Source organism: Lynx canadensis, chromosome A2, assembly GCF_007474595.2.
Source record: "Lynx canadensis isolate LIC74 chromosome A2, mLynCan4.pri.v2, whole genome shotgun sequence".
Classification (NCBI taxonomy): Eukaryota; Metazoa; Chordata; class Mammalia; order Carnivora; family Felidae; genus Lynx; species Lynx canadensis.
In genome coordinates this window covers 115,129,301-115,154,711 of record NC_044304.2, presented here as the reverse complement: position 1 = coordinate 115,154,711, position 25,411 = coordinate 115,129,301, and the positions used below count along the sequence as shown (strand labels likewise).

Here is a 25,411-nt window from a genome sequence, read left to right as displayed (position 1 = left end):
TTGCATTGATTACTAAAGATCTTGAAGATGCTCTTTGGAATCTATGGGAGCTTCTCTGTTGCTCCTTTATTCTGAATTAAACTTGCTTCTAATAGTATTTTTTCCTAGTAAAGAGTATTGAATTGTTATTATAACTAATATTTCAAGCACAGTAAGCATTTTTGAAGATTTTTATCTGTTATCTGAGAAGTTAAACTTTACCTCATTTTTCCTTGTGGGGGGAAACCTTTAAATTCTATATGATAAAATAAATTCTGTTAAGGCTTTTTTTTTTTTTTTTTAAACAATAGTTGATTAAATGTTCCGGTTTTTCTCTCTCCTTATGAGGTGTAAGAAAATCATTGGAAATGCTAGTAGTTTCTGGTTAGATCTGTGAATTCTTGTGTTTTTCTTCCCCTTTATAGATGATAATAAATTCTATAATCTATATTTATATAGATTTAAGTATCAGTTGATTGTTTAACTATCAGTTGATTGCTTCTCAGGTGCCAAGCACTGTTCCAGTTTCTGAGAATGAGACGCTCTAATTGGTCTCTGTTCTCAAAGTGTGTGTTTCCTATTGTTTTTCAGGTGTATGTCAGGTGGAGGTAGAACACCAACTTAATTTGCTTCCTGATAGTTAAACTGAACTTTAATGATTAGGTAATCATACGGTAGATATGTATCAATATCTATTTTCTTGACTCTGAACTATTTAGGATCAAACCTAAATATAACCTAATGTTAAAAGCTGGGATGGGAGATGAGTGAAGCAAGTGATAGTATTTTTTTTTGTTTTTTTTTTTGTTTTTTTTCTTTTTTAAATGGATGAACTTGAGAGGGCCCCTGGGTGGCTCAGTCGGTTAAGCGTCTGACTTCAGCTCAGGTCAGGATCTCTTGGTTTGTGAGTTTGAGCCCTGCTTCGGGCTCTGCACTGACAGAATGCTTCGTATTCTGTGTCTTCCTCTCTCTCTGCCCCTTGGCTGCTCACATTCTGTGTCTCTCACTCTCAAAAATAAACATTAAAAAAACCAAAAAATGAATGAACTTGATTTACTTATATTATTTTTTCATAAAATCTAAACTTGTTTTATTTATTTGTTGGTTTAAAGTGATCTCTACATACAATGTGGGGCTCAGAGTCATGACTGAGATAAAGAGTTGCATGCCCTACCAACTGAGCTAGCCAGGTGCCCTCTGGATTTACTTGTATTAATAGGGGGGAAAACCTAATACTGAGGTGGGGGGGGGGGGAGAAAAGAAAAATCACTTGGAAAACTTATATATAGCAAATTTACATATAAAAAATGTGGAATGCTTCATGAATTTGCATGTCATCCTTATGCAGGGGACATGCTAATTGCTCTATTGTTTCAGTTTTAGTGTATGTGCTGCCGAAGGGAGCATGGATCACGCAAGTGATGGGGCTTTGTGTACAGCCGACCTGATAAGTACAGTGGGGTGGGATGGATTTTCTCAAGTACTTCCCAGGTCAGAAGTTTGTTTTTTTGTGCTGGATGGTGAGAATTCATACCTTTGCTGGGACGCTTGTAATCTTGAGCCTTTTGACTCTTAAACTGGTAAGAAGGGAGCATGGGGTTAGGAGCAGAGGAGAAACTGCAGAGTTTTAAATAAGTTACTGACTGATTAAGTGGGAAAGAACAACTCTAGATGTGAGAACAGTAACTATATGAAAATAATCCTGATGTTTGTCTAAAATGAAACTTGAGAGAATCCGATAATGGAAACTAGACAGCCGTTTAGGAAAAAGAATTATTTTGGAGTAACTACCAATAAGTAAATGGATGTTGGATATACCTTTTGAAGAATGCGTTGAGAAAACATGGCTAACGGATTACTTCTAATATACGAAAGATGGTATTCTATTCACAGAATTTCTTGGGAGCCCTGTGAGGTAGATACTTGTTTTTGTGATAAGAATAATTACCTGCTAGTTGACCTAAACTCTGTATGTACACTTACAGGTGTACTTGTGGAGAAAATTTTCGGTAATACGTATACCCACAAAAGAGTCCAATGGGGATGAATACTTAGTTACTTAAAACTGTGCTGCTAATTCTTACTGTCAGGTGCTTGAATAAAACTTAGTACTTGCATATGTGTAGTTGGATGTGTGTAGTAAATCTTAACTTCCTTGGTTACTCAGGATAAATAATTACATAATGTTGAGTAATATTTCTGCTCCCTACAGCAATATATAGCAATTGTGTAATCTGTGTATTACACACCTTAGTAGAGTATATTCTTAAAGGCTTTTATGGGAAATATAAAATTTATATATACAGAAGCAGAGAGAGCGCATGTGTCTTGCAGCTTTAACAATTAATAGCACATGAGTTACTATGAAAGAAATCCTAGGCTTAGCATTTCATGTGTAAATTCTGAGACTAAGGTGGTAGTTGAAATTTTTTTCTCTTAAATTGACCTGCTGTCTTACCATCTCTATGGTGTATTGTCCCTGATGATTGTGCTTTGCTTTACAGTCCCATAAAAATAATTTAAAACTGCTTTTTCTTCCTCCTTAGTTTACAAACAGGATGTACCTGAGTTGGGTTAACTTACATGTTGTTTATAGTTCCCTAAGGGATAGGTGGTATCTGGTGTTTGTTCTCGTGCTTTGAGGGGAATGCAAGAGACAAAGGACTAGGTTATGAATCTGATCTTGTGGTTTGCTGTGGTACTTCAAAATAAGTGGGTTATTTGACCAGGAAGGAAACTTCTAATTTTAGAAGTTAAGTAATTTAATTATTTCACTTGATATGTTAAGCCCAGTTGCTAATCTTTTTCTTTTTCTTTTTTCTTTTTTTTTTTTAAATACCTAGTTGACTATAAATTCCTTTCCCTTCTAAGGAGGTGATTTTGTGTGTGGCACCTATGGTACAATCTCACATAATTGATATCTCTTCCTCCCTTCCCTCTGACAACATTTAAAAAAGGGTAGAAGAAGAGAGGATATATACGTTACAGTAAATATTGTATATAATCAATATTATGTGACCTACATATTTACATATGTGGGCATGTGAACTGAGGTCTTTTTTTTTTTTTTTGGTATTGCGATAAGAAAATTTAATGAATCAGAGTGGTTAATAATAATTACACATGCAATGAGTTAAGCAGTATCCAAACGATTTACATACATATAATACCAAAGACTTTAATGGACAACACAAAGATTCATATATGTAAGATGCTGAGACATTTACAATTGTGTTAGGTGTCAGTAAAACCATGTAGTAATATTTTGTATATATAACAAGTGAATATAAAGAATGCTAAATAACTCTAATAGCAAGTTTGAGTAGGTAAGGAGACAAATTGACAGCATTTTTGATGAATAAAGACATGATGCACATTTCCAAATGGCAGCCAAAATAACCTCACTTGGAAAGGTTTTAGGCCTAACAAAGTCCATAAACTTGATGAAGGCAGAAATCTTAAATATATTTTTGAGTATTATGCAATGACAATAGAAACCATCAATTTAAGTGTAATCAAAAAGTAATATCTAGCTAAATGCATATTTCATTTAAGATCTTTTATATAACTACTAGCTAGAAAATTCAAACGACTTTTTCCTCAAGTTCTTATTTTAATTTGAGTTAGTTAACATACAGTGGTAAGGTCAGGATTTTAATGGTTTTTTTTTTGTACCATGGAGTCCTTTGGTAGCCTGAAAGTTAGGGATATCTTAGGATGTTTTTCAAGGCATAAAATACATAGGATGATAGGAAGTTAATTATTTTGAAATACATTTAGTAAAATGTTAAAACTCATAGTTACAATATGTACTTAACATAGTAAGTTCTAGTAACATGTCTAAGTTTCACAGTAATGGGTGTAGATGATAAAGGTCTGCAACAAGTTATAGTGATACAAAAATATCTGATGTTAATGTCAAAATTACAAGTAGTGTGATTCTACTAAACTTACATGCCAACGTTCATAATTAAAGGAGTGCTAAATTTCATGTAGGGGATAGTGAAAAAATAAATCAGTGGTTTTTACTCCCCCTCCACCCATCCAGATTTCCCAAATCTGTCTATGGTCCCCTTGGCTGTGATCTCAGATTAAGAACATTTGTAGTACGGCCCCATAAATTAAAAAAATTTTTAATGTTTATTTATTCTTGAGAGAGAGAGAGTGAGCACAAGCAGGGGAGGGGCAGAGAGAAAGGGAGACAGAATCTGAAGCAGGCTCCAGGCTCCCGAGCTGTCAGCACAGAGCATAATGCTGGGCTTGAACTCCCTAACTGTGAGATCATGACCTGAGTTGAAGTTGGAAACCGACTGAGCCACCCAGGCGCCCCAGTGTGGCTAAAATAAGCTGTAATAATCCAATGCTGGTGGATCTCCAAATGGTCTCAGTATGCATTCTGTGATTAACTTTGTCTGCTTTTTCCTTCTTTGGTTGTGTTTTCTTACTGCGTATTGCCTTGTAGTTAATGTAAATATTTTAAAGCATCCATGGTGGCTATTGATGTCTTTGGCTTTCATACTTTTTTCTTTTATAAAACATTTTAATTCTTCTGCAGGATCCGGAAACTTCAGATAAGGAATATTCCGCCTCACTTACAGTGGGAGGTAAGAATTTCTATATTTAAAGTTAAGATTTCTGTATTTAAGCTTATTGTTTTTAGTTTTTCGAAGGGTTTTTCTCGTTCCCTCAACTCTGGATTGTGCTAAAACACAAAATTCTTCTCTCTTGTGTATGTCTTGCTGTGGGCTTTTCTCTGCAAGAGCATAGTGTCTCTCTTAAAAATCTGCTCATTAAAAAAAAAAAAAATCTGCTCTTTGATATACTTTAATGGGGTAGTTTTCCTCATTCAGTCCCATCCTAACAGAATCTTGTTTGGGATCTTTCTGATGAGTTCCCCAGTTATATTTAAATATGAACTTCCCTCCTTGGCACATTTTTTAAAGACACCTACCTGCTATTTATACTTTATTTTAAAATGTGAGCTCAGCTTTCTTTTGCTCAGATGGTGGCACTGTAGTAACTGTATAAACAAACCATTTAGCACAGTTGAATAGCCAGTGTCCGTAATTTCCAAAGGATAATAATGACGTCATGGTGAGAATTTGAGATATCAGTGGTTGAAGAAATAAAATGTCTTTTGACTCTTGCTGATGATGGAACCTGAAAGTTCTTAAAATTTATTTGGGAGAGACGGTGCAGGGAAAACTCCTCAGCTTGCATGTATTTTTAATATAAAAACAAAGAGTAACTAGCTTTGTGTGTTTCATATTAGTTTTCTGAAATGACATTTGATGAGTCAGTCACTAAACCAGAACCTTCACCAAAATGCAAAGGATGGTTGAAAGGTTTCTTTTATGGTCAATTAAGGTGTGTTGGTCTGAGGTATGATTCGTCCAGTGTCCCAGTTGGTAACAAATCATTTATGCTCATGATATTTTATACAGCATTTATTTTCAGAACAATATAATTTGGTTTAAACTTTGCTGGAAGAGGTGGTTCTTTGATATATACTGAATATTTTCCAAGTTATATAATGCATAGAAAGTGTATTTTTGTAGATGGAAACAGTGACTTTTAAGATTAAACCTAATGGATTTTCCTGTTTTATTTTTTTTTTTAATTTTTTTTTCAACGTTTATTTATTTTTGGGACAGAGAGAGACAGAGCATGAACGGGGGAGGGGCAGAGAGAGAGGGAAGACACAGAATCAGAAACAGGCTCCAGGCTCTGAGCCATTAGCCCAGAGCCCGACGCGGGGCTCGAACTCCCGGACCGCGAGATCGTGACCTGGCTGAAGTCGGACGCTCAACCGACTGCGCCACCCAGGCGCCCCTGGATTTTCCTGTTTTAGATTAACATTGGTTTAGGAACTTGAGTAGCTTGGAGCATGCGTACCCAAATCAAGTGTCATGGTAATCAAGATTACTGATTGGATCCCCTTATTTTAACATGGGCCATGTTAAATATGAGTTTCTGTTTGAGAACTGAATCTAGTGTAGCTTTCAATGAAATCATCAAAATGGTAGTTGTCAATTTTAAGTGAGTGAATATTGGCGTACTAGCACATCAGCTGTAGGCAAGTGGCAGTTCATTCATAAGATCTCTTCAAATTTAGATTACAGTGACTTCTGAAGCATTTACTTTATTGTATTTTTGGTGGCTTCTCAAGCTTTTAGTTTACTGTATTTCTCATTCTGGATAAAATTTAATTTATGAGAATAAATCTTTATTTGCCATGTACAACTTGTTCTTTTATATTTCATTTTATCCTCCCACTAATCTTTTGAGGTAAGGTGAAATTGGAGATGTTAACTCCATTTTCAGATAGACAAATATGGGCACAGGATTCAAAGAATTAAGTAGGAATGAATACTAAATTGTAAGCTTGGAACTAGACTTTGAAACTCTTGACCTTTGACCTCTTACATTTTTTAAAAATGTTTGAAATACTGATAAAACCAATTTGGTGAGGAATAGAATGAGTTATTGTGATGTTTCCTTTCCTTGAAGACTTGAATGAACACCATCTGTTACTTCCTTTTTGAGATGAGTCACTTTTTATAACGTTTTATTTGTACATACTGAGTATGGTGTCTGTCTTGTGCCAAAGCCTTATCGTAGGCAGTGATAATTTTGGATTTAAAAGTCCAGATTGCCTTTATAATGGAGGGTTTAAACTTTGAATCCACTCATTAATCTTAGTTTCACTGATAATGGAATGGCCAGATGTTGTGTACTTCCTGATTTGATGAAATAGCAAATACACAGAAACACGGGTGAAATATTCTTGTCTAAAAAATAGAGATTTGACTGTATTCAATTTCAGTCTAACTTTGAATTACCAAAACTAGAGAGGATAGAGGCACAACTTTAAATGATGCCACGAAGAAACAACTAGTCAAGCCCAGAATGTGAGACATTCCACAGGACAAAAGATACTGTTCTACTAGTCAAACAATGGCATGTTAAAACGGAAGGCAACTGGTAAGGAATAAGTCTTAAAAGGATAACAAAAAAGCAAGTGTATACTTAGAATAAGTGATTGGTGAATCATGTAAATAGTCCCTTGAAGCAGTGTGAAGTATTTAGAAAAGCCTTAGTTTTTTTTGTAGGTGGCCTTTGGGGTCAGACTTGGAATTGTATCCTAGCTTCACTACTTTATAGTTGTGTGATCTCTGAGCAGGTTTTTCTGAGCCTCATTTTCCTAATTTCTAACATCAGGATGAGGATAGTAGCCACCTCATTGGGTTGCTGTAAACCTTTATAGGTTGATGTACACTAAAGCCCTTAAAAAGTGCTTGATATGTATAAATGCACGCTACGTTTTAGCTAGGAAATGAACAACAAATTCACCTCCTCTTAACCTTGAGTTCTGGTGCTTATCTCGGTCAGGTCCAGGCTGGAGCCAGCAAACGCTAGGTATTTCATCAGGGGAAATTTAATGTAAAGAATTACACAGGTGCTGGAAGACTGCAAGGGAAAAAAGAGGATCCAGAGGCGGTGGCTGCAGGGAGTAGTTACCATCCTGAAGGCTGAGGTGTCGAAGCAAGAAGTTGAGATGATTAGATCTTTGTAGCTTGGAAAGAGAGCCCTGAGTAGTTGAGACTCTGAACAAGGGTTGTAGCTGCTCCCTGGCATAGGGGAGAAAGAAGGGAGGTGATAAAGCTGGTTTTAGGAGTGCCCATGGCATTTAGAGACTGAAACCCACTGCTGATACGAACTGCTGACAAATGGGGGAAGAGCCTGTCTTATCTCCTCCATTGTCTTCCAGTCTGTGAAGCTAACAGAACCATAGGCAAAGGAGTGCTTTTGTTTTTATTTGTTTTTAATTTTTTTTAATGTTTGTTTATTTTTGAGAGAGAGAGAGAGTGTGAGCGGGAGAGGAGCAGAGAGAGAGGGAGACACAGAATCCAAAGCAGACTCCAGGCTCTGAGCTGTCAGCACAAAGCCTGACACAGGGCTCGAATCCACAAACTAAGATCATGACCTGAGCCGAAGTTGGACGCTCAACCAACTGAGCCACCTGGGTGCCCAAAAGGAGTGCTTTTAAAGAGTGCAGAGTCCTAAGCTCAGCATTGAAAAGTTGAAAGGTGGACCTGGAACCAAGAGCTTAATATCCAGCCAGAGTTCTAACCCACAAGTGAAATTCCACCCCTGTTCTGCCAGTCCTGTTGTAAGCCATTTTCTGTGAGGTCACTGCAGAGGTGACAGAATCTGGGACCTTGGTAGAAACACTGGATGTGATGCTCTGTGGCATTTTATTAAATCCGTTGCTGGATCGTTAATTATTTTATTCCATTATGACTTTTTTAATATTTGTGTTTGTGTATTGTTTATTTTTTCTTTATATTGCCATATACTGAATGATCAGAAGGGGATTCCTTTCAAGTTCTCTGTGTAGTGCATCTTGCATCCTGGGTATGCCAGGCAGAGGTTAAATGGTTTCTAACTATGTAGTTATGGTTAATGATAAAGCACTTAGGGGCCCTGGATTGGCCAACTGTTTGCTTAAGTGTTTTTGGCAGATAAAAATATGAGGAAACTAACTTTGTGAAGGACCTACTGCTGGAGAATTAGGTGGTTTTGTTTTCCCCCCAGTATGTGGAATGTAGCAGTAGACGGGAAATAGAAGAAAATTTTGTTTCTCCACCTCCCATCCCCTTGCTTGAGATACTCGGAAGATTTTTGGTGTGACCAAAATGCTAGAAGGGCCACATCTACAAAGAGTCCTGATGCCCTACAGGCCTGGGTCCTCAGATGCCCAGAGGGACGTGGACATGAGTGCTAAGGATTTGAGGGGATGCCTTCTTGGACAAACAGCATGGAGGTGTGGGATTGTTAGAGTCCCAGCAGAACCCCGGACTTTAAAAGCCTTTGAGAACACTCGGTTTCTTCTTACTCAATGTCTCAGATGGGCCCCATTTCCTAAATTTAAAGAATGTTTTTCTGCATTTAAAAAAAAATTGCCAAAGCCTCAGGAAAGGACTTTTCAAGGAGAATTTTTTCCAATTTCATTGTCTTACTACTGTCCAATCTAAATAATCAAAATTCCTAATAAGTACTCACAGAACTCCAAAAAGGAGTACCTTCTCTGAAAGAAATGTAAGACTCAATAATTATGTAAATGAAATGTTTTAAAGGTTGAGTTAGGTTCTCAATTTGGGGTTGGGCAGTAATAGTAGAATGATGTTCCCAGAGTTACTGGTTTACTGTCTGGGAAAACAGTCTGAGCTACAGTTAGTTGTCTTCATCTGAGGTGTTGTACATGACGATGCCCTGACATTGGCCATGACTGAAGACACTGTATTTTCTAAGGCAAAGATTTGAATATGTATGTGGTCTGACAAATACTTAGCAGGATTGCATACTTTGAAATCACAGTCTTGGTAGAAAATCCAGAATGTATGCTGGCTTTTACCTCAGGGATTGGATATCCAGTTTTTCCTGGACTTAACTGAGCTGGGAAGATGAGTATCTTGAGAAGAAACTAAAGAGATTTCCACAGTGTAAGGTCTGTTTTTGCCATGTGTGTAGTCTGGTGTGATTGAATAAAGGAAGGAGAAGCTGTCTCGCAGGCTAAACATAGGGGATTAAAGGGAGTTTCTTTATAACTAAAAGCTTCCTGCATTTGCATCCAGTCTTCCGACATTTATGAGTTGATCTCAGGTTCTTGACATGGAAAACAAGTAACTATTATACTAAAAATGAAAAGCCAAAGGTGTAAGTTGGAATATGCAGCATAAAATACTGTTTGGTTTTCTTCTCCGAGCAGAGTTCTTAATTTTATCTTTCAGAGGTCTTTGTGGTGCTTCATATGAGCTTGAAGCAATTTTTTGGAAGTGAGTGTATCTTGTAAGAAATCTTAGGAGGCTCTGCTTTTGTAGGGCCACAGCACTGCCTTAACAGAACACTCTACTGTTTGGCTAGTTTGTTTTGAGCCTCATTCCTAGTGACCAGCTTTGGAAAGTTGACTTCTAGGGTAATAGGGAATGTTAGAACTTTATAGGCTTTCTTCGTGATGAAAAGAAGTTTATTCCTTTGTAGTTGGGTGGTGGGGAGTGTTGGGTTAATAGTAAGATATAGTAGGAGGATGTAGCAGAACTTCGAATAAATTACATTCATGTTAGTAGTGTCTATTGTGTGGTAGAAGGGCTAAAGCTTTAGAGAGTTGCCTGCATTTCAGACCACAATGAAAGACCTACTCTACTATAAACAAGGTAGAAACCTCAGAAAATGGACCTTTTGTGAGCTGAGGCAAGTACTACAGAATGGAGAAATTCACATTGCACTTAGAAGAATGCTTAATGGAGGCAAGTTGTAGAGTCAGAAATTTCCATAAGATTAGCTTCCATTAGCTTTGTAAAGCTAGTAACATCTCAGTGAAGTCCGTTACTTTCTTTCCGTATGGACTCTGAATGTAGTAAGAAAGAATGATTACAGGAGGACACCTTGGCTGTTCTACTAGGAAGTAGAAATAGCAATATTGTTAAGCTAGGCTCTAGCAAAAGGGAAACCAAAGGAGTCTTCATTGAGAAAGAAAAAAAGAAGTAAGCAAGAAAGTAGTGATGCCATGTTATCTAGTCTGGGAGGAAGACAACAAAACTATAGCATAGTTACCTAAAATTGTTCAAAAAGAGCCCTTATAGTAAGCCTTGGATGAATGTGTCCTGAGAATTGGAAGACTGTCTTGGAGATGGAGGGAGGTGGGATGACTTCCAAGTAAAGAGATTTAGGCCAAGGCCCTGGATGGAGTCAGTCAGGCAAAGTCCCTGGTGGATGTGTTTAGCAGAAGGAATTGTGATTCATCTTTATATGTCCAAGTGCTGATGTGTGTTTGGTGCTCTGGTCAGATGGTGTTTGGTCCATGGTGAATACGTGAATTAATGATGAGCAGAAATTGGATGAGACCAAAGCATTTAAGTATAATTGACAATGAAAAGCTAACAATACAAGATACTCAAACAGAAAGATACCTCTCTAGACACAGTGGGGTTGACATTAGCCATGAACTGAAGGAAAAGTCACAGGAGGTGTTGATGTTGATTATTACAAATAACCCATTTAAATGTTGGCTTTTGCAGCAGATATCTTAGCGTTGTAAATAAAGTAGTAGTAGATAAGCAGTGTTCTCTTGGTAGGTGATTTTCAGGCTTTTCTCTTTTCTTCAAAGCACATGGTATGGCAGAATCCTGGTGTACAAATATAAAGACAAAGCTTTTCAAAGCTGGCATAGAACCTTGTCTGCTGGTTCCCTCTTTGGCCCCTGGGGAAGTTTTGTGGGACTGTTTGAAAATCACTATGACAATTAGTATGGACAATTGTTAGAGCTAGTTGATCTCTACCAAATTTTGAAGGACCATAAGAGGCAAGTGGAGACCGTTGACACAGACAGGTGATCTTTTTTCACCACAGCCTGACTCTGAGCACTAGCCTATAAATAGCTGACACTTATTGAACACTTACGTGGTAGGTGCTGAATTAACCCGTTTTATCTTCACAACAGTCCCATGTCCCCACTTTACAGATGAGGCAGCTGAGGTACAGAGAGGTGAAGTAACTTGCCCAGGGTCACGCAACTGGAAAGTGGTAGAGTTTCTGCTCTTAATCAGGTTACTCAAACAGAACACTTCCCCCAAAAGGTAAGTTTCTCTTTCTTACAATTATCATCATTTATTTGCTTTCCGCATGCCTCTGAAAGTGTGACAGTGAACTCAATAGAAAAAGGATTCTACCAGGCCTGGAGGAAATATATGGTGATGAGTGATGAATGGGGTTGAACGGCTTATTTGAAGAAGTTACAGGTAAACTTTTAGAGAACCGTGGACAGCGGCGTTCTTTATGCATCAATGCTCTGGGATGGGTTGGACTTGGCCTCATTAGAAATGACTTGGTGTGAGAGGCACGCAGGGAAATGTTACAGGCATACAGGCAGAGTTAACCTATTGCCTGTATATGAACAGTATTTGAGGCAAGTATTTCTGGTCCCAAGGTTCTACCTCCCTGTGTTTACAAATGTCCATGCACTATGTTGCCTGAACTTGTGTCCTGTGCTTCCATGGATCTTCTGAGATGGTTATCTCAAAGGTTTCCAGGCCCTTTATTTAAACCTTTATTTAAAGGTTTATTTAAATAATAAATTAAACCTTTATTTAAACAATATCAAAAATAAAAATAGGCTAGTATGATAAGGCACCATGTTTTCTGACCTCAGGGTCTTTGTATGTGCTATTTCCTCTGCTAGGACAGTCTTCATTGGACTCAATTTTACTTATTCTTAGACTCGTGTTCCCAAATTCTGCTGTGCGTTAGAATTATCTAGAGAGCTTTAAAAGAATTTTGATGCCCAGACTTGATACCCAGTGTCAGCCATTGTTAATATATGGTGAGCCAGTCCTGTTTTGTTGATAGCTCTGCTCTCTTCACCCTTTTCCAGATTATTTTGAAGCTAGACATGATGTGATTTCATTTAGTAAATACTACAATATGTATCTCCAAAAGATAATGTCTCTCTATGAGTTGACTAGGGCTGCTGTAATAAAATAACCACAAATTGTGGAACTTAACAGAAACTTTTAATGTCACAGTTCTGGAGGCTAGAAGTCTAACAAGGTGTTAGTGCACTTGTATTCTTGGGAGTGCTGTTAGGGAAGCATCTGTTCAAGGCTTCTCTCTTCTAGTAGTTCCCTGGCTTGTGGTGGTGAAACTTCAATCTTCATGTGCTCTTTTCGCTGTGGGTATGTCTGCATTCAAATTTCTCTTTTTTAGTGTTTTATTTATTTATTTTTTCAATAATGACATGATTGTCATTTATTTATTTATTTATTTATTATTTTATTTTATTTTATTTTTTAAATTTACGTCCAAGTTAGCATATAGTGCAACAATGATTTTAGGAGTAGATTCCTTAGTGCCCCTTACCCATTTAGCCCATCCCCCCTCCCACAACCCCTCCAGTAACCCTCTGTCTGTTCTCCATATTTAAGAGTCTCTTATGCTTTGTCCCCCTCCCTGTTTTTATATTATTTTTGTTTCCCTTCCCTTATGTTCATCTGTTTGGTCTCTTAAAGTCCTCATATGAGTGAAGTCATATATTGTTTGTCTTTCTGTGACTAATTTCACTTAGCATAATACCCTCTAGTTCCATCAGTGTAGTTGCAAATGGCAGGATTTCATTCTTTTTGATTGCTGAGTAATACTCCAGTGTGTGTGTGTGTGTGTGTGTGTGTGTGTGTGTGTGTGTACACACACCACATCTTCTTTATCCATTCATCCATTGATGGACATTTGGGCTCTTTCCATACTTTGGCTATTGTCGATAGTGCTGCTATAAACATTGGGGTGCATGTGCCCCTTTGAAACAGCATACCTGTACCCCTTGTAGTGCAAGTAATTTCTCTTTTTTCAAAAAGTTTATTTATTTATCTTGAGAGAGAGATAGTGGGACAGGGGCAGAGAGGGAAGGAGAGAGAAAATCCCAATCAGGTTCTGCACTGTCCATGCAGAGCCTGATATGGGGCTCGAACTCACAAACCATGAGATCATGACCTGAACCAAAATCAGATACTTAACTGATTGAACCACCCAGACGCCCCCAAATTTCTCCTTTTTTGTACATACACCAGTTCTATTGGATTAGGATCCGCCCTAATGACCTCATTTTTTTTTTTTTTTTTTGTTCTGTTTCGTTTTGAGTAAGCTCTATGCCCAGTGTGGGGCATGAACTCATGACCCTGGAGATCAAGAGTCACATGCTCTACTGACTGAGCCAGCCAGGTGTCCCCTAATGACCTAATTTTAACTTGATCTCTCTAAAGATGTGGTCTCTAAATATGGTTACAGTCTGAGGTACTGGGAGTTAAGACTTCATCATATGAGTTTTGAGGATACACATTTTAACCCATAAGAGTCTCTTAAAAATTCACATACTAAATTTATAGTAACTGTAATATCCGATACAGATCTAATCATTTGTATTTAATTATGTCAATTTCTAAAAGGTTTGTTTGAATCAAGGTCTAAGCAAGACTTTTTTTTTTATGTTTGTTTATTTTTGAGAGAGACCAACAGGCAGAGAGAGAGGGAGACAGAAAATCTCAAGCAGGCTCTGCCGTCAGTGCAGCACCCTGTGTGGGACTCAAACTTGTGAGTCGCGAGATTGAGCCCTGAGCCAGAATCAAGGGTTGGATGCTTAACCGACTAAGCCACCCAGGTGCCCCTAAACAAGATCTTTTTTAAGACATTTAATCAGTAGGACCTCCCTCTCCCCTTTTTTTGGTGTTGTGTATTTGTGGAAGTTGACTTACTCTGCAGAATGTTACACATTTGTATTTTGCTGAACCACATCCGTGTGTGATCCCTTACGATGTTCCTTTGACCCTTATGGACTTGGATTAGATGTAAGTTCAGTTTTTTCTTTAGACAAAACGAAATAATAGGTGGTTATGTATTCTTCCATTAGGAGGTATATAATGTCTGTCTCTATGATATGACATGCCATTTGATTGTTGCTTAGATCCGTTATTGTGTGGTCATAGGATGGTGACATTTTAATTCTACAGTTGTTTCATTTATTTATTGGAATGCCTTTGTAGACTTGTTGTCATCAGTTTTTTGATCACCCTGACACAAAGTCCTTATAAGAGAGACAGGAAAAATACTTAGTTCTTCCATTTATTTTCTCTCATAAAATATGGGTACCTTGGTGACCACTGAGGATTTTTGTTTTTACCAATGAGTTTTTTATGAGCTCATGGGTTTAAACATATTGGGGTTTCAAAATTATTGGACTCATTCATATGGACACTCGTATTATTCTAGTCCCGAGAGACTTGAAAATGCTTTGGGACCATGCCAGTGTCCTTTCAATGCTATCTCAATAGTCTTCCTTGACTTGGGGTTCAAGAACCCCTGGTTCATTTTGTATGTTTTCTCCTCCACAGTCTGGAATCATCCCTTTCTCTCAGGAGCCTGGTTCCTTGGGAAGTGGTGTTGAGAGACCACAGAATGATCATGCCCCTCTTGGGACCAGAGTCACTGGCCTTTGCTTCATTGATGATTTTGTTTATAACATTTATGCTTTCAGTTCCTTTCCCTGAAGGTTTTAGTTATAGCCACTCTTCTGTGCCCTGACATATGTTTTTCCATTCCTAAATGTGAACATTTCTCTGTGATTTACTCTTGTTTTTTCTTAGAAATTCTACTTGTTTCTACCTGTTGCTTTGCTTCTTGCTTGGAAGCAAACATGGCCTGGAATATGCTTTGAATTTAAGGTGTCTATAACTGAGTTTCTTTCCTTCTCAAATCATTTCTTGGCTTTCTCTGTGAATTTTAATACTGCTCAAGGCTTGGTCTTCTGGTCACCTTTGTTCTCTCTCCCTTTTGCTTTCTGGCCATAGGACACTGAGTGTCCATAGTCTCTTGTCCCTTCCCACCCTGCAATGCTTCCTTTGGTGTTCTTTCCTGTACCAATGGCCACCACCCTGTAGAGGATCCAGTCCTAAGTCAACCGTTATAAAGCATCTTACCATGTATAAATGGAGAAAACAGAATGTAGGTACAGCTACCCTCTGAGGTCTGACCATGAGGGCTCCTGCGTTGTGTTCTCAAGCTTTAAAGCTATCTTTAGAAGTGCCTGAGCACTAATTTTAGGATTCAGTGTTAGTGCCAAGTTGTGAAGTTGCTCTTTCAGTTTCATAATCTGCAAATGAGTCCTGCAACTCTGCAGATGAAAACAATTGGTCTTTCTGTTTCAGTCCTATTAAACTACCAACAGCCACAAACAGATCGTTCATGGTTGTAAACAGGAAAGGTTGTAAAGAGAGTCTTTGGTTTCAGTACTATTCACTTGCAGTCCTGGCAGATCCAAGAAGGAATAATTAGTAAATAAATGTCTTTCATTTATTTGGGTTTCAGGCAGAGCTTTCTACATGATTACCATACTGCTTCACAGTTCAGTTTGGTGATTAGGAATAAGTGTGATCCTATGAATAAAGACTGAGGAAAAGAAGTTAACTACTAGGGGTAGGAGATAAGGCAAGAGTTATCCAAACTTTAGTGCTTTATGACCACACAGCTAAATAAACAAAGTAACTTTTACAAAGCCTATTTAAAAACTATAACCTTTTTTTCTTTTTGCATGGGATTGATAGATCTTTATGTTCTAAACCCTCAGGAGCCCTCAAAATACCCCTATCCTTGCTGTTTTCTGTGCTAGTTGGTACCCTGAATGTGAGGTAAGAAGTTGTCAGCTGGGATGCCTGGGTGGCTCAGTCGGTTAAGCATCCGACTTCAGCTCAGGTCACGATCTCGCGGTCCGTGAGTTCGAACCCCATGTCAGGCTCTGGGCTGATGGCTCAGAGCCTGGAGCCTGCTTCTGATTCTTTGTCTCCCTCTCTCTCTGCCCCTCCCCCGTTCATGCTCTGTCTCAAAAATAAATAAAAAAAAGTGAAAAAAAATTTTTTTTAAAAATAAAAAAGAAGTTGTCAGCTGAAGAATGCTGAGAGAGGGAGATATGTGTCTTCATTACTTGAACACTTCTTATACCAAATAAATGGTGTCTCTTCCAATACCACTTCTCCTAACTCTTCAATACCAATGAAGTGTACCACAACTCCAGGTTAAGGGATTCGTCTAATAGGACAGCTTCCACTTCTTTTTTTTTTTTTTTTTTAACGTTTATTTATTTTTGAGATGGAGACAGAACATGAACGGGGGAGGGGCAGAGAGAGAGGGAGACACAGAATCTGAAACAGGCTCCAGGCTCTGAGCAGTCAGCACAGAGCCTGACGCGGGGCTCAAACTCACGGACCATGAGATCATGACCTGAGCTGAAGTCAGACGCTTAACTGACTGAGCCACCCAGGTGCCCCAAGGACAGCTTCCACTTGTGATGCCAGATGCAATGGGATGCCCAGGTTGTTGACACTTATGCCTGATGACAAATTTGGAGGGTCTCACAGTGCCATGCCCTCCCCCACCCCGATAATTCACTAGAATGGGTCACAGAACTCAGGAAAGCACTTCACTTACTATCATCAGTTTATTATAGAGGATACAGCTCAAGAAATGGAAGAAATGCATAGGGCAAGATAGGGGGAAAGGGTTGCAGAGCTAACATGCTCTCCAGGTGTGCCATTCTCTCTACATCTCCATGTGTTCACCAATCCAGAAGCTCTTGGAACCCATTTTTTGGGGGGTTTTTATGGAGGCTTCATTACATGGGCATGATTGATTGAATTAATCACTCAGGCCCATGATTCAGTCTCGAGCACGTCTCTTCTTTGCAGTGACTGGGGGAGTGGGGCTTATAAGTTGTAACAACCCAATCGTGCCTTGGTCTCTGTGGTGACCAGCCCCATCCTAAAGCTATCTAGGAGTACACCAAGAGTTGCCTCATCAGAACAAAAGACACTTTGATCACTCGTATCATTTAGGAAACACTAAGGGATTTAGAAACTCTGTGTCAAGAACCAGGGACAAAGACCAAATTGTGTGTGTGTGTGTGTGTGTGTGTGTGTGTGTGTGTGTGTATTTTTTAAGTTATTTGAGAGAGGGGGTGAGTGCACACAAGAGGGGAGAGACAGAATCCCAAGCAGGCTCCATGCTCGCAGTCCGATGAGGGGTTGGTTCGGTCCCACTTACCCTGAGATCATGACGTGAGCTGAAATCAAGAGTCAGATGCTTAGCAGACTGAGCCACCCCGGCACCCCCAAATATATTTCTTATTATGCCTCAGGAGACTGTCGTGTCTTCAGTCCCTGGCATCGCTTGACACAAAACTTTTCAAAGAATGAATGGTCGAATAAGAAGTCTAATGGTAACCATGTAATTTATTCTAGAGGTGTGTTCAGGTGATTTAGAAGGAAGCATTCATAAATCAAATAGATTACCAGGTAGCATGAGTTGAAAAAAGAGGCCAAAAGAAATGATCTGTGGTGAGATGAAAGTGGTTAAAAGCCATATGTCAGTGTCCTGTACAGCACTTTGGGCCCCCTCCCCTTCCTAACCTTTCTTCCCCTCTTGCTTTCTCTGTACTGTTAGTGGTTTACTTATAAAGGATGCAAATCAGGGTATGCCACAGAGCTTCTTCCCGTCGAATTCTCTTCTCCTCAGCTTTCTGTTTTAATTACTTTTGGTGAAAACACAGAAATATGTTTAAACAAAGCAAAATTTTAAGTTTTTACTTAAGTAATTTACCATGTTAATTTACCATATTTAGGTTTTCACTGCTTATAAAGCTAATTAAGCAGACTGCAGTGGAACTGAATCAAATGTGAATTTGGGTCTGTTAACGCCATGATGTAAACTATAGTGTAATCAGGGGTGCCTGGCTGGCTGAGTGAGTAGAGCATGTGACTCTTGATCTTGGATTCGTGAGTTCCAGCCCCATGTTAAACCTAGAGCTTCCTACCTTACACGTATTCTCTTTGAAGTGTCTGGTTAAGTGTTTAGCTGTTTATTGGGTTGCTATCTTATTGGGTTTTCAGAGTTTTTCATATGTTATGGATAAAAATCCGTAGTCAAATATGATTTACAGATATTTTCTCCTAGTGACTAATTGTCCATTTTCTTACCATTGTTACATCAAAAAAATTTAAATTTTTAATGAAGTTCAGTTTACTGATTTTTACCACCACCTTTTTATGGATAGTACTTTTGGTGTCTTGTCTAAAAACTCTGTCTAAATCCAGGTTATGAATGTTTTCTCCTGTGGTAAAGTTTTACACTTAGATCTATGATGCATTTTGAGTTAATTTTTTATTTTAATTTTAATTTTTTACTTTTTAAATGTTTATTTTGAGAGAGAGAGCAGGAAGGGGCAGAGAGAGAGAGAGAGAGAGAGAGAGAGAGAGAGAGAAACCCAAGAAGGCTCCATGCTGTCAGCACAGTGCCTGATGTGGGGCTCGAACTCATAAACGGTGAGATCATGACCTGAGCCGAAATCAAGAGTCAGACACTTAACCGACTGTGCCCCCCAGGAGCCCCTTGAGTTAATTTTTTAAAATACTTATTTATTTTTAGAGAGAAACAGAAAATGAGTGAGCAGGAGAGGGGCGGATAGAGAGGGAGAGAAAATTGCAAGCAGGAGCAGTTTGCCCAGAGCCTGATGTGGGGCTCCCTCCCAAGGATCATGAGATCATGACCCTAGCCGATAACAAGTGTTGGTTGCCTAACCAACTGAGCCACCCAGGCGCCCCTATCCTTTTTCAAAATTGTTGTAGTAGTGCTAGTTACTCTGCCTTTACGTATGTATTTTAGAACAAGGGAGTCTATGTATCTACACAAAAATCCTGCTTGGAGCAATCAGATCCTATATGTTTTTTGTGAGAGTCATACTTACGTGTTTAAATTTGGGGAGGGGTCTTGTATCATTGTATATGGTTTTTAATTTTTTCATTTGAAAAAATTTAATTTTTATTTTTGAGAGAGAGAGAGAGCTCGCGCGTGGGGAAGGGGCAGACGGAGACAGAATCTGAAGCAGGCTCCAGGCTACTTTAATGGTAGTAAAATACACATAAAAATGATCATATAACCATTTTTAAGTGTATAGTTCAGTAGTGTTAAGTGTATTTACATTGTTGTGCAACCAATCTCCAGAGCTGTTTCATCTTGCGAAACTAAAACTCTATACCCATTAAACAACTCCCCATTTTTCCCTTTCTCCAGCCCCTGACAACCGCCTATCTTTCTGTTTTTGTGAATTTAACCACTCCAGATACCTCACCTGAGTGGAACCATACAGTATTTACCTTTTTGTGACTGACTTATTTTACTTAGTGTGCCTTCAGGGTTCATCTAGGTTGTGGAATGTGTCAGAATTTCCTTTTGAAGTCTAAATAACATTCTATTGTGTGTATATACCATATTTTATTCATTCATCTGTTGATGGATACTCGTATGGCTCCCACTTTTTGGCTATTTTGACTATGAGGCTGCTATGAACCTAAGCGTACAAATATCTCTTTGAGACCTTGCTTTCATTTTTTGGGGTGCATGTGGGTATATCCTGAAGTAGAATTGCTGGATGATAAAGCAGTTCTGTTTTTAATTTTTTGAGGAACTGATGTACTATATTCCATAGCAGCTACACCATTTTATGTTTCTACCAATATTGCTCAAGTGTTGCACATCCTTGCCAACACTTGTTGGTTACTGATGTATTTTATTTTATTTTTAATTTTTTTTAGTGTTTATTTTTGAGAGAGGCAGCAGGGGGGGTGGGGGGCAGGCAGAGAGAGATTGACACAGAATCCGAAACAGGCTCCAGGCTCTGAGCTGTCAGCACAGAGCCCGATGCGGGGATCGAATTTGTGAATTGGGAGATCATGAGCTCAGCCGAAGTTGGACATTTATATATATAGGATATATATATATATATATCAGTCTCTGTGCCTGTTGTGGGTCTTGAACTCACAACCTCATGACTGAGAGTTTCATGCTTGATTCCATGAACCATGAAATCATGACCTGAGCCGAAATCAAGAGTTGGGTGCTTAATTGACTGAGTCACCCAGGCACACCAAGGTTACTTTTTTCTTAAGTTTTATTTGTTTTAATATGTACAAAAATGTTTAATTTGCATATGGACCTTAATATTTTGTAACACTGCCAAATGACTAGTTCTAAAAGTTGTGTATTTTTTAATAGATTGCTTGGAATTTTCTAATTAAACAATCATGTCATTACAATGCATGGTTACACTTCTTTTCCAATCTTTATGCCTTTTATTCCCTTTTCATGTCTATTACATTGCCTAGGACTTTCTTTTTTTTTTTTTAATTTCTTTTTTTTTAATGTTTATTTTTGAGAGAGTGTGCGAGTAGAGGAAGGGAGGAGAGAGAGGGAGACACAGAATCCAAAGCAGGCTCCAGGCTCTGAGCTGTCCGCCCAGAGCCCGATGCGGGGCTTGAACTAAAGAGCTGTGAGATCGTGACCTGAGCCGAAGTCAGACGCCCAGACAGCTGAGCCACCCAGGTGCCCCTACCTAGGACTTTCAATGAAAATAGACATCCTTGGCTTTTTCTCAGTCCTTGTGATAAAATATTCACTTTTTGACCATTAAGATAAATGTTAGCTGTAGATGTTTTGTAGGTGTTGTTTATCAAGTTGAGGATGTTTTCTTCTATTCCTGGTTTGTTGACAGTCTTCATAATGAATGAGTGTTGGATTGTGTCAAATACCTTTTCTGTATAAATAGATATAATCACAAAGTTTTTTTAAGGCTGTTATTATGATGGATTACATTGATTTTCAAATATTGAACCAGTTTTGCATTCCTTGGCTAAACTCTACTTGTTTGTGGTGTTTTACTTATTTTAAAAGTTTATTTTACTTATTTTGAGAGAAAGAGAGCAAGCGCGAGCACGGAAGGGGCAGAAAGAAAATCACAAGCAGGCTCTGCATTGTCCTGGGGTGCTTGATGTGGAACTCAAGCTCACCAACTGTGAGATCATGACCTGAGCTGAAATCAAGAGTTGATCGCTTAACCAGTCGACTGAGCCACCCAGGTGCCCCTATGGTGTTTCGTTTTGATATATTGCTTGAATCAATTTGCTAACACTTTTGTTGATGACTTACTGTGTCTTTGTTCCTGAGGGATATTGATCTGGTTTGTGCGTTTGTGTTGCCTTTAGTTTTGTAACTGGGATAATACAGTCTCAAAATGTGTTGAGAAGTATTTGTGCTTATATTTCTGCAAGAGAGAGTGCCGAGTTGGCATTATTTCTTTAAATGTTGGATAGCATTTGCCAGTGAAACCACCTGAGCAAAGAAATTTCTTCCTCAGAAGTTTTTATTGGTATGTTTTTTTGTTTTTCGTTTTGTTTGCTTGCTTGTTTTGTTTTATTAAACTCAAAATCAATTTTTTAAATAGTTATAGGACTTCTCTGGCTATTTTCATCTTAGGTGTGTTTTGGTGATTTGTAGTTTCTGAAGAATTGATTTATTTCACCCACATTGTTGTATAGAGGGGAATAAAGTTTTCTAGTATGGTTATCCTTTAAATTCTGTGGGGTCTGTAGTGCTGTCTCTTTTTATTCTTGTTATTGATAATTTTGCCTTGTCTGTTTTTCTCTCTCTCTCTCATTCTCTCTCTCATCATGTTTGTCAGTCTTGCCAGAGGTTTATCCATTTTATTGTCCCCCTCCCCACAAAGAACCAGCATTTGTTTCATTGATTGCTTTCTTTGTTTTCAGTTTTACTGATTTTGCTCTTCATTATTTAATTCTATTTGTTTTGGGTTTATTTTGTGTTTTTTCTACTTTTTTAAGGTGAAAGCTTGGGTTATTAATCTGAGACCTTTCTCCTTTTCTAATACAAGCATGTGATGCTGTGAATTTCCCTTTAAACAGTGAATTCCATAAATCTTGGTATAATTTAAAATTTGATTTAAAAATATTTTCTAATTTCCCTTAAGACTTTTCCTCTTCGACTTATGGTTTTTGTTGTTGTTTTTGTTTATTTTGTAGTATGTAGTTTAAATTTCCAAATGATTGTAGATTTACCTGCTATCTTTTTGTTGCTGACTTTAAGTTTAATTCTATTATGACTAGCGAACATACCTTGTATGTTTATGCTTCTTTAAAATCTGTTAATTTTTATTTTATGTCTTTGTTTTAGGACAGATACAGTCTGTCTTGGTGAATGTTTCATGTTGTTGGGTAGGGTGTTCTGTAAAAGTCAAATAGTTGCATTTGGTTGATGCTAATCAGTTTTGTGTATTTGGTTATTTTTGATGTCTTTAGTCCATCCATTCCTAAGAGTGGAGTATTGAACTCTCTCAGTATAATCGTGGGTTTCTCAGTTTTTCTTTATAGTTCTGTCATTTTTTGGTTCATGTATTATGAAGCTCTTTTGTTAGGTATATATATTTTTAGGTTTTCTGTGTTTTCAAAGTGAATTGAACCTTTTATCTCTGGTAACTTTTTTTGCTCTGAAGTCTGCCTACTTCAAGATTAAATATCACTTCACCTTTCTTTGGAGTACTGTTGGCATGATATATCTTATTGTATCCTTTTACTTTGAGGCTACCTGTAACATTATAGTCGCATTGAGTTTTTTTTAAGTTTATTTATTTTGAGAAAGGGTGGGGGTGGGGAGGGAACAATTGGAGGAGGGGGAGAGAGAGAACACCAAGCAGGCTCTGTGCTGAGCCTGGTGTGGGGCTCGATTCCACTAACCATGAGATCATGACCTGAGCTGAAATGAAGAGTCATATGCTTAACTGACTGAGCCACCCAGGCACCCCTCATTGAGTTTCTTAAAGACAGGTTTTGTAAGCTCATTAGTAGCATCCTTAGTCTCCATCTATTAGATGCCAGCACCTCCCTGCCTCCCTATGTTGTGATCATCAAAAATGTCAACAGAGGGTTAAATAGCTGGTGAGGATTAAGGAGTACACACTTTGTGGTGAGCACTGAGTGTTGTATGGAAGTGTTGAGTCATTCACTATATTGTACACCTGAAACTAATGTTACACTGTATGTTAACTGGAATTTAAATAAAAACTTTTAAAAAAGATAAAAATGTCACCAGACATTGTCAAATACCCCCTTGGGGACAGCATAATCCCCCAGCTGAGAAATACTGCCCTGTAAGTAATGTGTTATTTTTCTCTGGCTGCTTTCAAGATTTTTCTTTTGTCTTTGATTTTTTTTTAATTATGTATGTATGTATGTATGTATGTATGTATGTATGTATGTATGTATGTATGTATTTATTGAGAGAGAGAGGGCATGAGGTGGAGAGGGACAGAGAGAGAGAGACAGAGTCCAAAGCAGGCTCCAGGCTTGGAGCTGTCAGCACAGAGCTTGATGCGGGGCTCAAACCCACAGACTGTGAGATCATGACCTGAGCTGAAGTCAGACTCTCAACCAGCTGAGCCACCCAGGTGCCCCAGCTTTTGTCTTTGATTTTCAACAATTAGTTTATGATGTGTCTGGAGATAAATTTCGTTGGATTCACATTGTTTGGGGTTGTGGAAGGAAAACGACACAGTTTTTTCACTGTGTAGTGAAAACCCCAGTTCTTCTCTACTGTGTGTTTTTCTTCTTCATATGTCTGCTTTATTAATAGAAGACCTCGATTCTGACACTTCTGGTCACCAAATGTGTGGTGGTTTGTCCTACAGCAAGCAATTCTCTGTGACACTAGCTAGGTAGCCTACAATTTTAACTTGATTCTTACACTGTCTACTTGGGGGTAGTGTCAGATCCAACAGGGTAAGGGGCTCACTCCCACAAGACTGCTCTCCTGACCCCATCAGATGGCAGTTGAAAGCCCAGGCTATCAATCACTTGTGCTTCTGGCCAACTGGCTATAGGAGGTTCCAAAGACTCCCTCCTTGAGTTCAGTTAATTTTCTAGAGCAGCTCATAGAACTCAGGGAAAGAAGCACTTAAGTGTTTACTAATTTATTAAAGAACATGATAAAGTTACCCATGACCAGATGAAGAAATACATAGGGTGAGGTCTGGGAGGTACCCAAGTGTAGGAACTTCTGTCCCCATGGAGTTGGGGTCTGTTACCCTCTTGATAAGGATATATTCACCCACTCGGAAGCTCTCAAAACCCCCTGCACTTGGGATTTTATAGAGGCTTCCTCATGTAGGCATGATCAATAATTTTTTTTTTAAGTTTATTTATTTTTTTTTTTTTAAATTTTTTTTTCAACGTTTATTTATTTTTGGGACAGAGAGACACAGAGCATGAACGGGGGAGGGGCAGAGAGAGAGGGAGACACAGAATCGGAAACAGGCTCCAGGCTCCGAGCCATCAGCCCAGAGCCTGACGCGGGGCTCGAACTCCCGGACCGCGAGATCGTGACCTGGCTGAAGTCGGACGCTTAACCGACTGCGCCACCCAGGCGCCCCTTAAGTTTATTTATTTTGAGAGAGAGTGCTTGTGACTGGGGGAGGAGCAAAGAGACAAGGAGAGTGAGAATCCCAAGCAAGGTCCATGCTGTCAGCATGGAGCCCGACACACGGAGCCCCTCAGGTGTCCCCCTCCCCTTTTTGTTTTAAAGTTAGTCATGATGAATTATTAACCCCATTTTTAGCTTCTCTCCCCTTTCTTGAAGATGGGGAGTGGTCCTAAAAATTCCAAGCTTCTAGGGACATCTGGGTGGCTTAGTTGGTTAAGCTTCCTACTCTTGGTTTTGGCTCAGGTCATGATCTCACAGTTCATGGGTTTAAGCCCCGGGCTCTGTGCTGGCAGTGCGAACCCTGCTTGCGATTCTGTCTCTGCCCTTTCCCCACTCTCTCTGTAAAAATAAATAAACATTAATAAAAATTCCAAGTTTCTAATCTTGGTGTGGTCTGCTACGATGACCAGCCCCCATCTGGGAGCTCACCCAGAGTTGCGTAGGTCGAAGGTGCTCCTAGCGCTCTTACCACTTAGAAATTTACAAGAGTTTCAGGAGCCTTGTGTCCATGGTG

General features: G+C 38.7%; 1 protein-coding gene and 1 non-coding gene across 2 annotated transcripts in view; one reads left to right on the top strand and one right to left on the bottom strand.

Annotated features, from left to right (window-relative positions):
• IGF2BP3 (insulin like growth factor 2 mRNA binding protein 3) overlaps window positions 1–25,411 on the top strand; it is a 154,180-nt gene that overhangs the window by 44,011 nt on the left and 84,758 nt on the right. Inside the window, exon 3 of the mRNA XM_030308101.1 lies at window positions 4,535–4,583. Within this exon, the coding sequence (XP_030163961.1) occupies window positions 4,535–4,583 (49 nt within the window). The remainder of the gene's footprint in view (window positions 1–4,534; window positions 4,584–25,411) is intronic.
• LOC115509469 lies at window positions 1,283–1,386 on the bottom strand. The gene has a single exon (XR_003967370.1). It is a non-coding gene; the product is annotated as a U6 spliceosomal RNA (small nuclear RNA).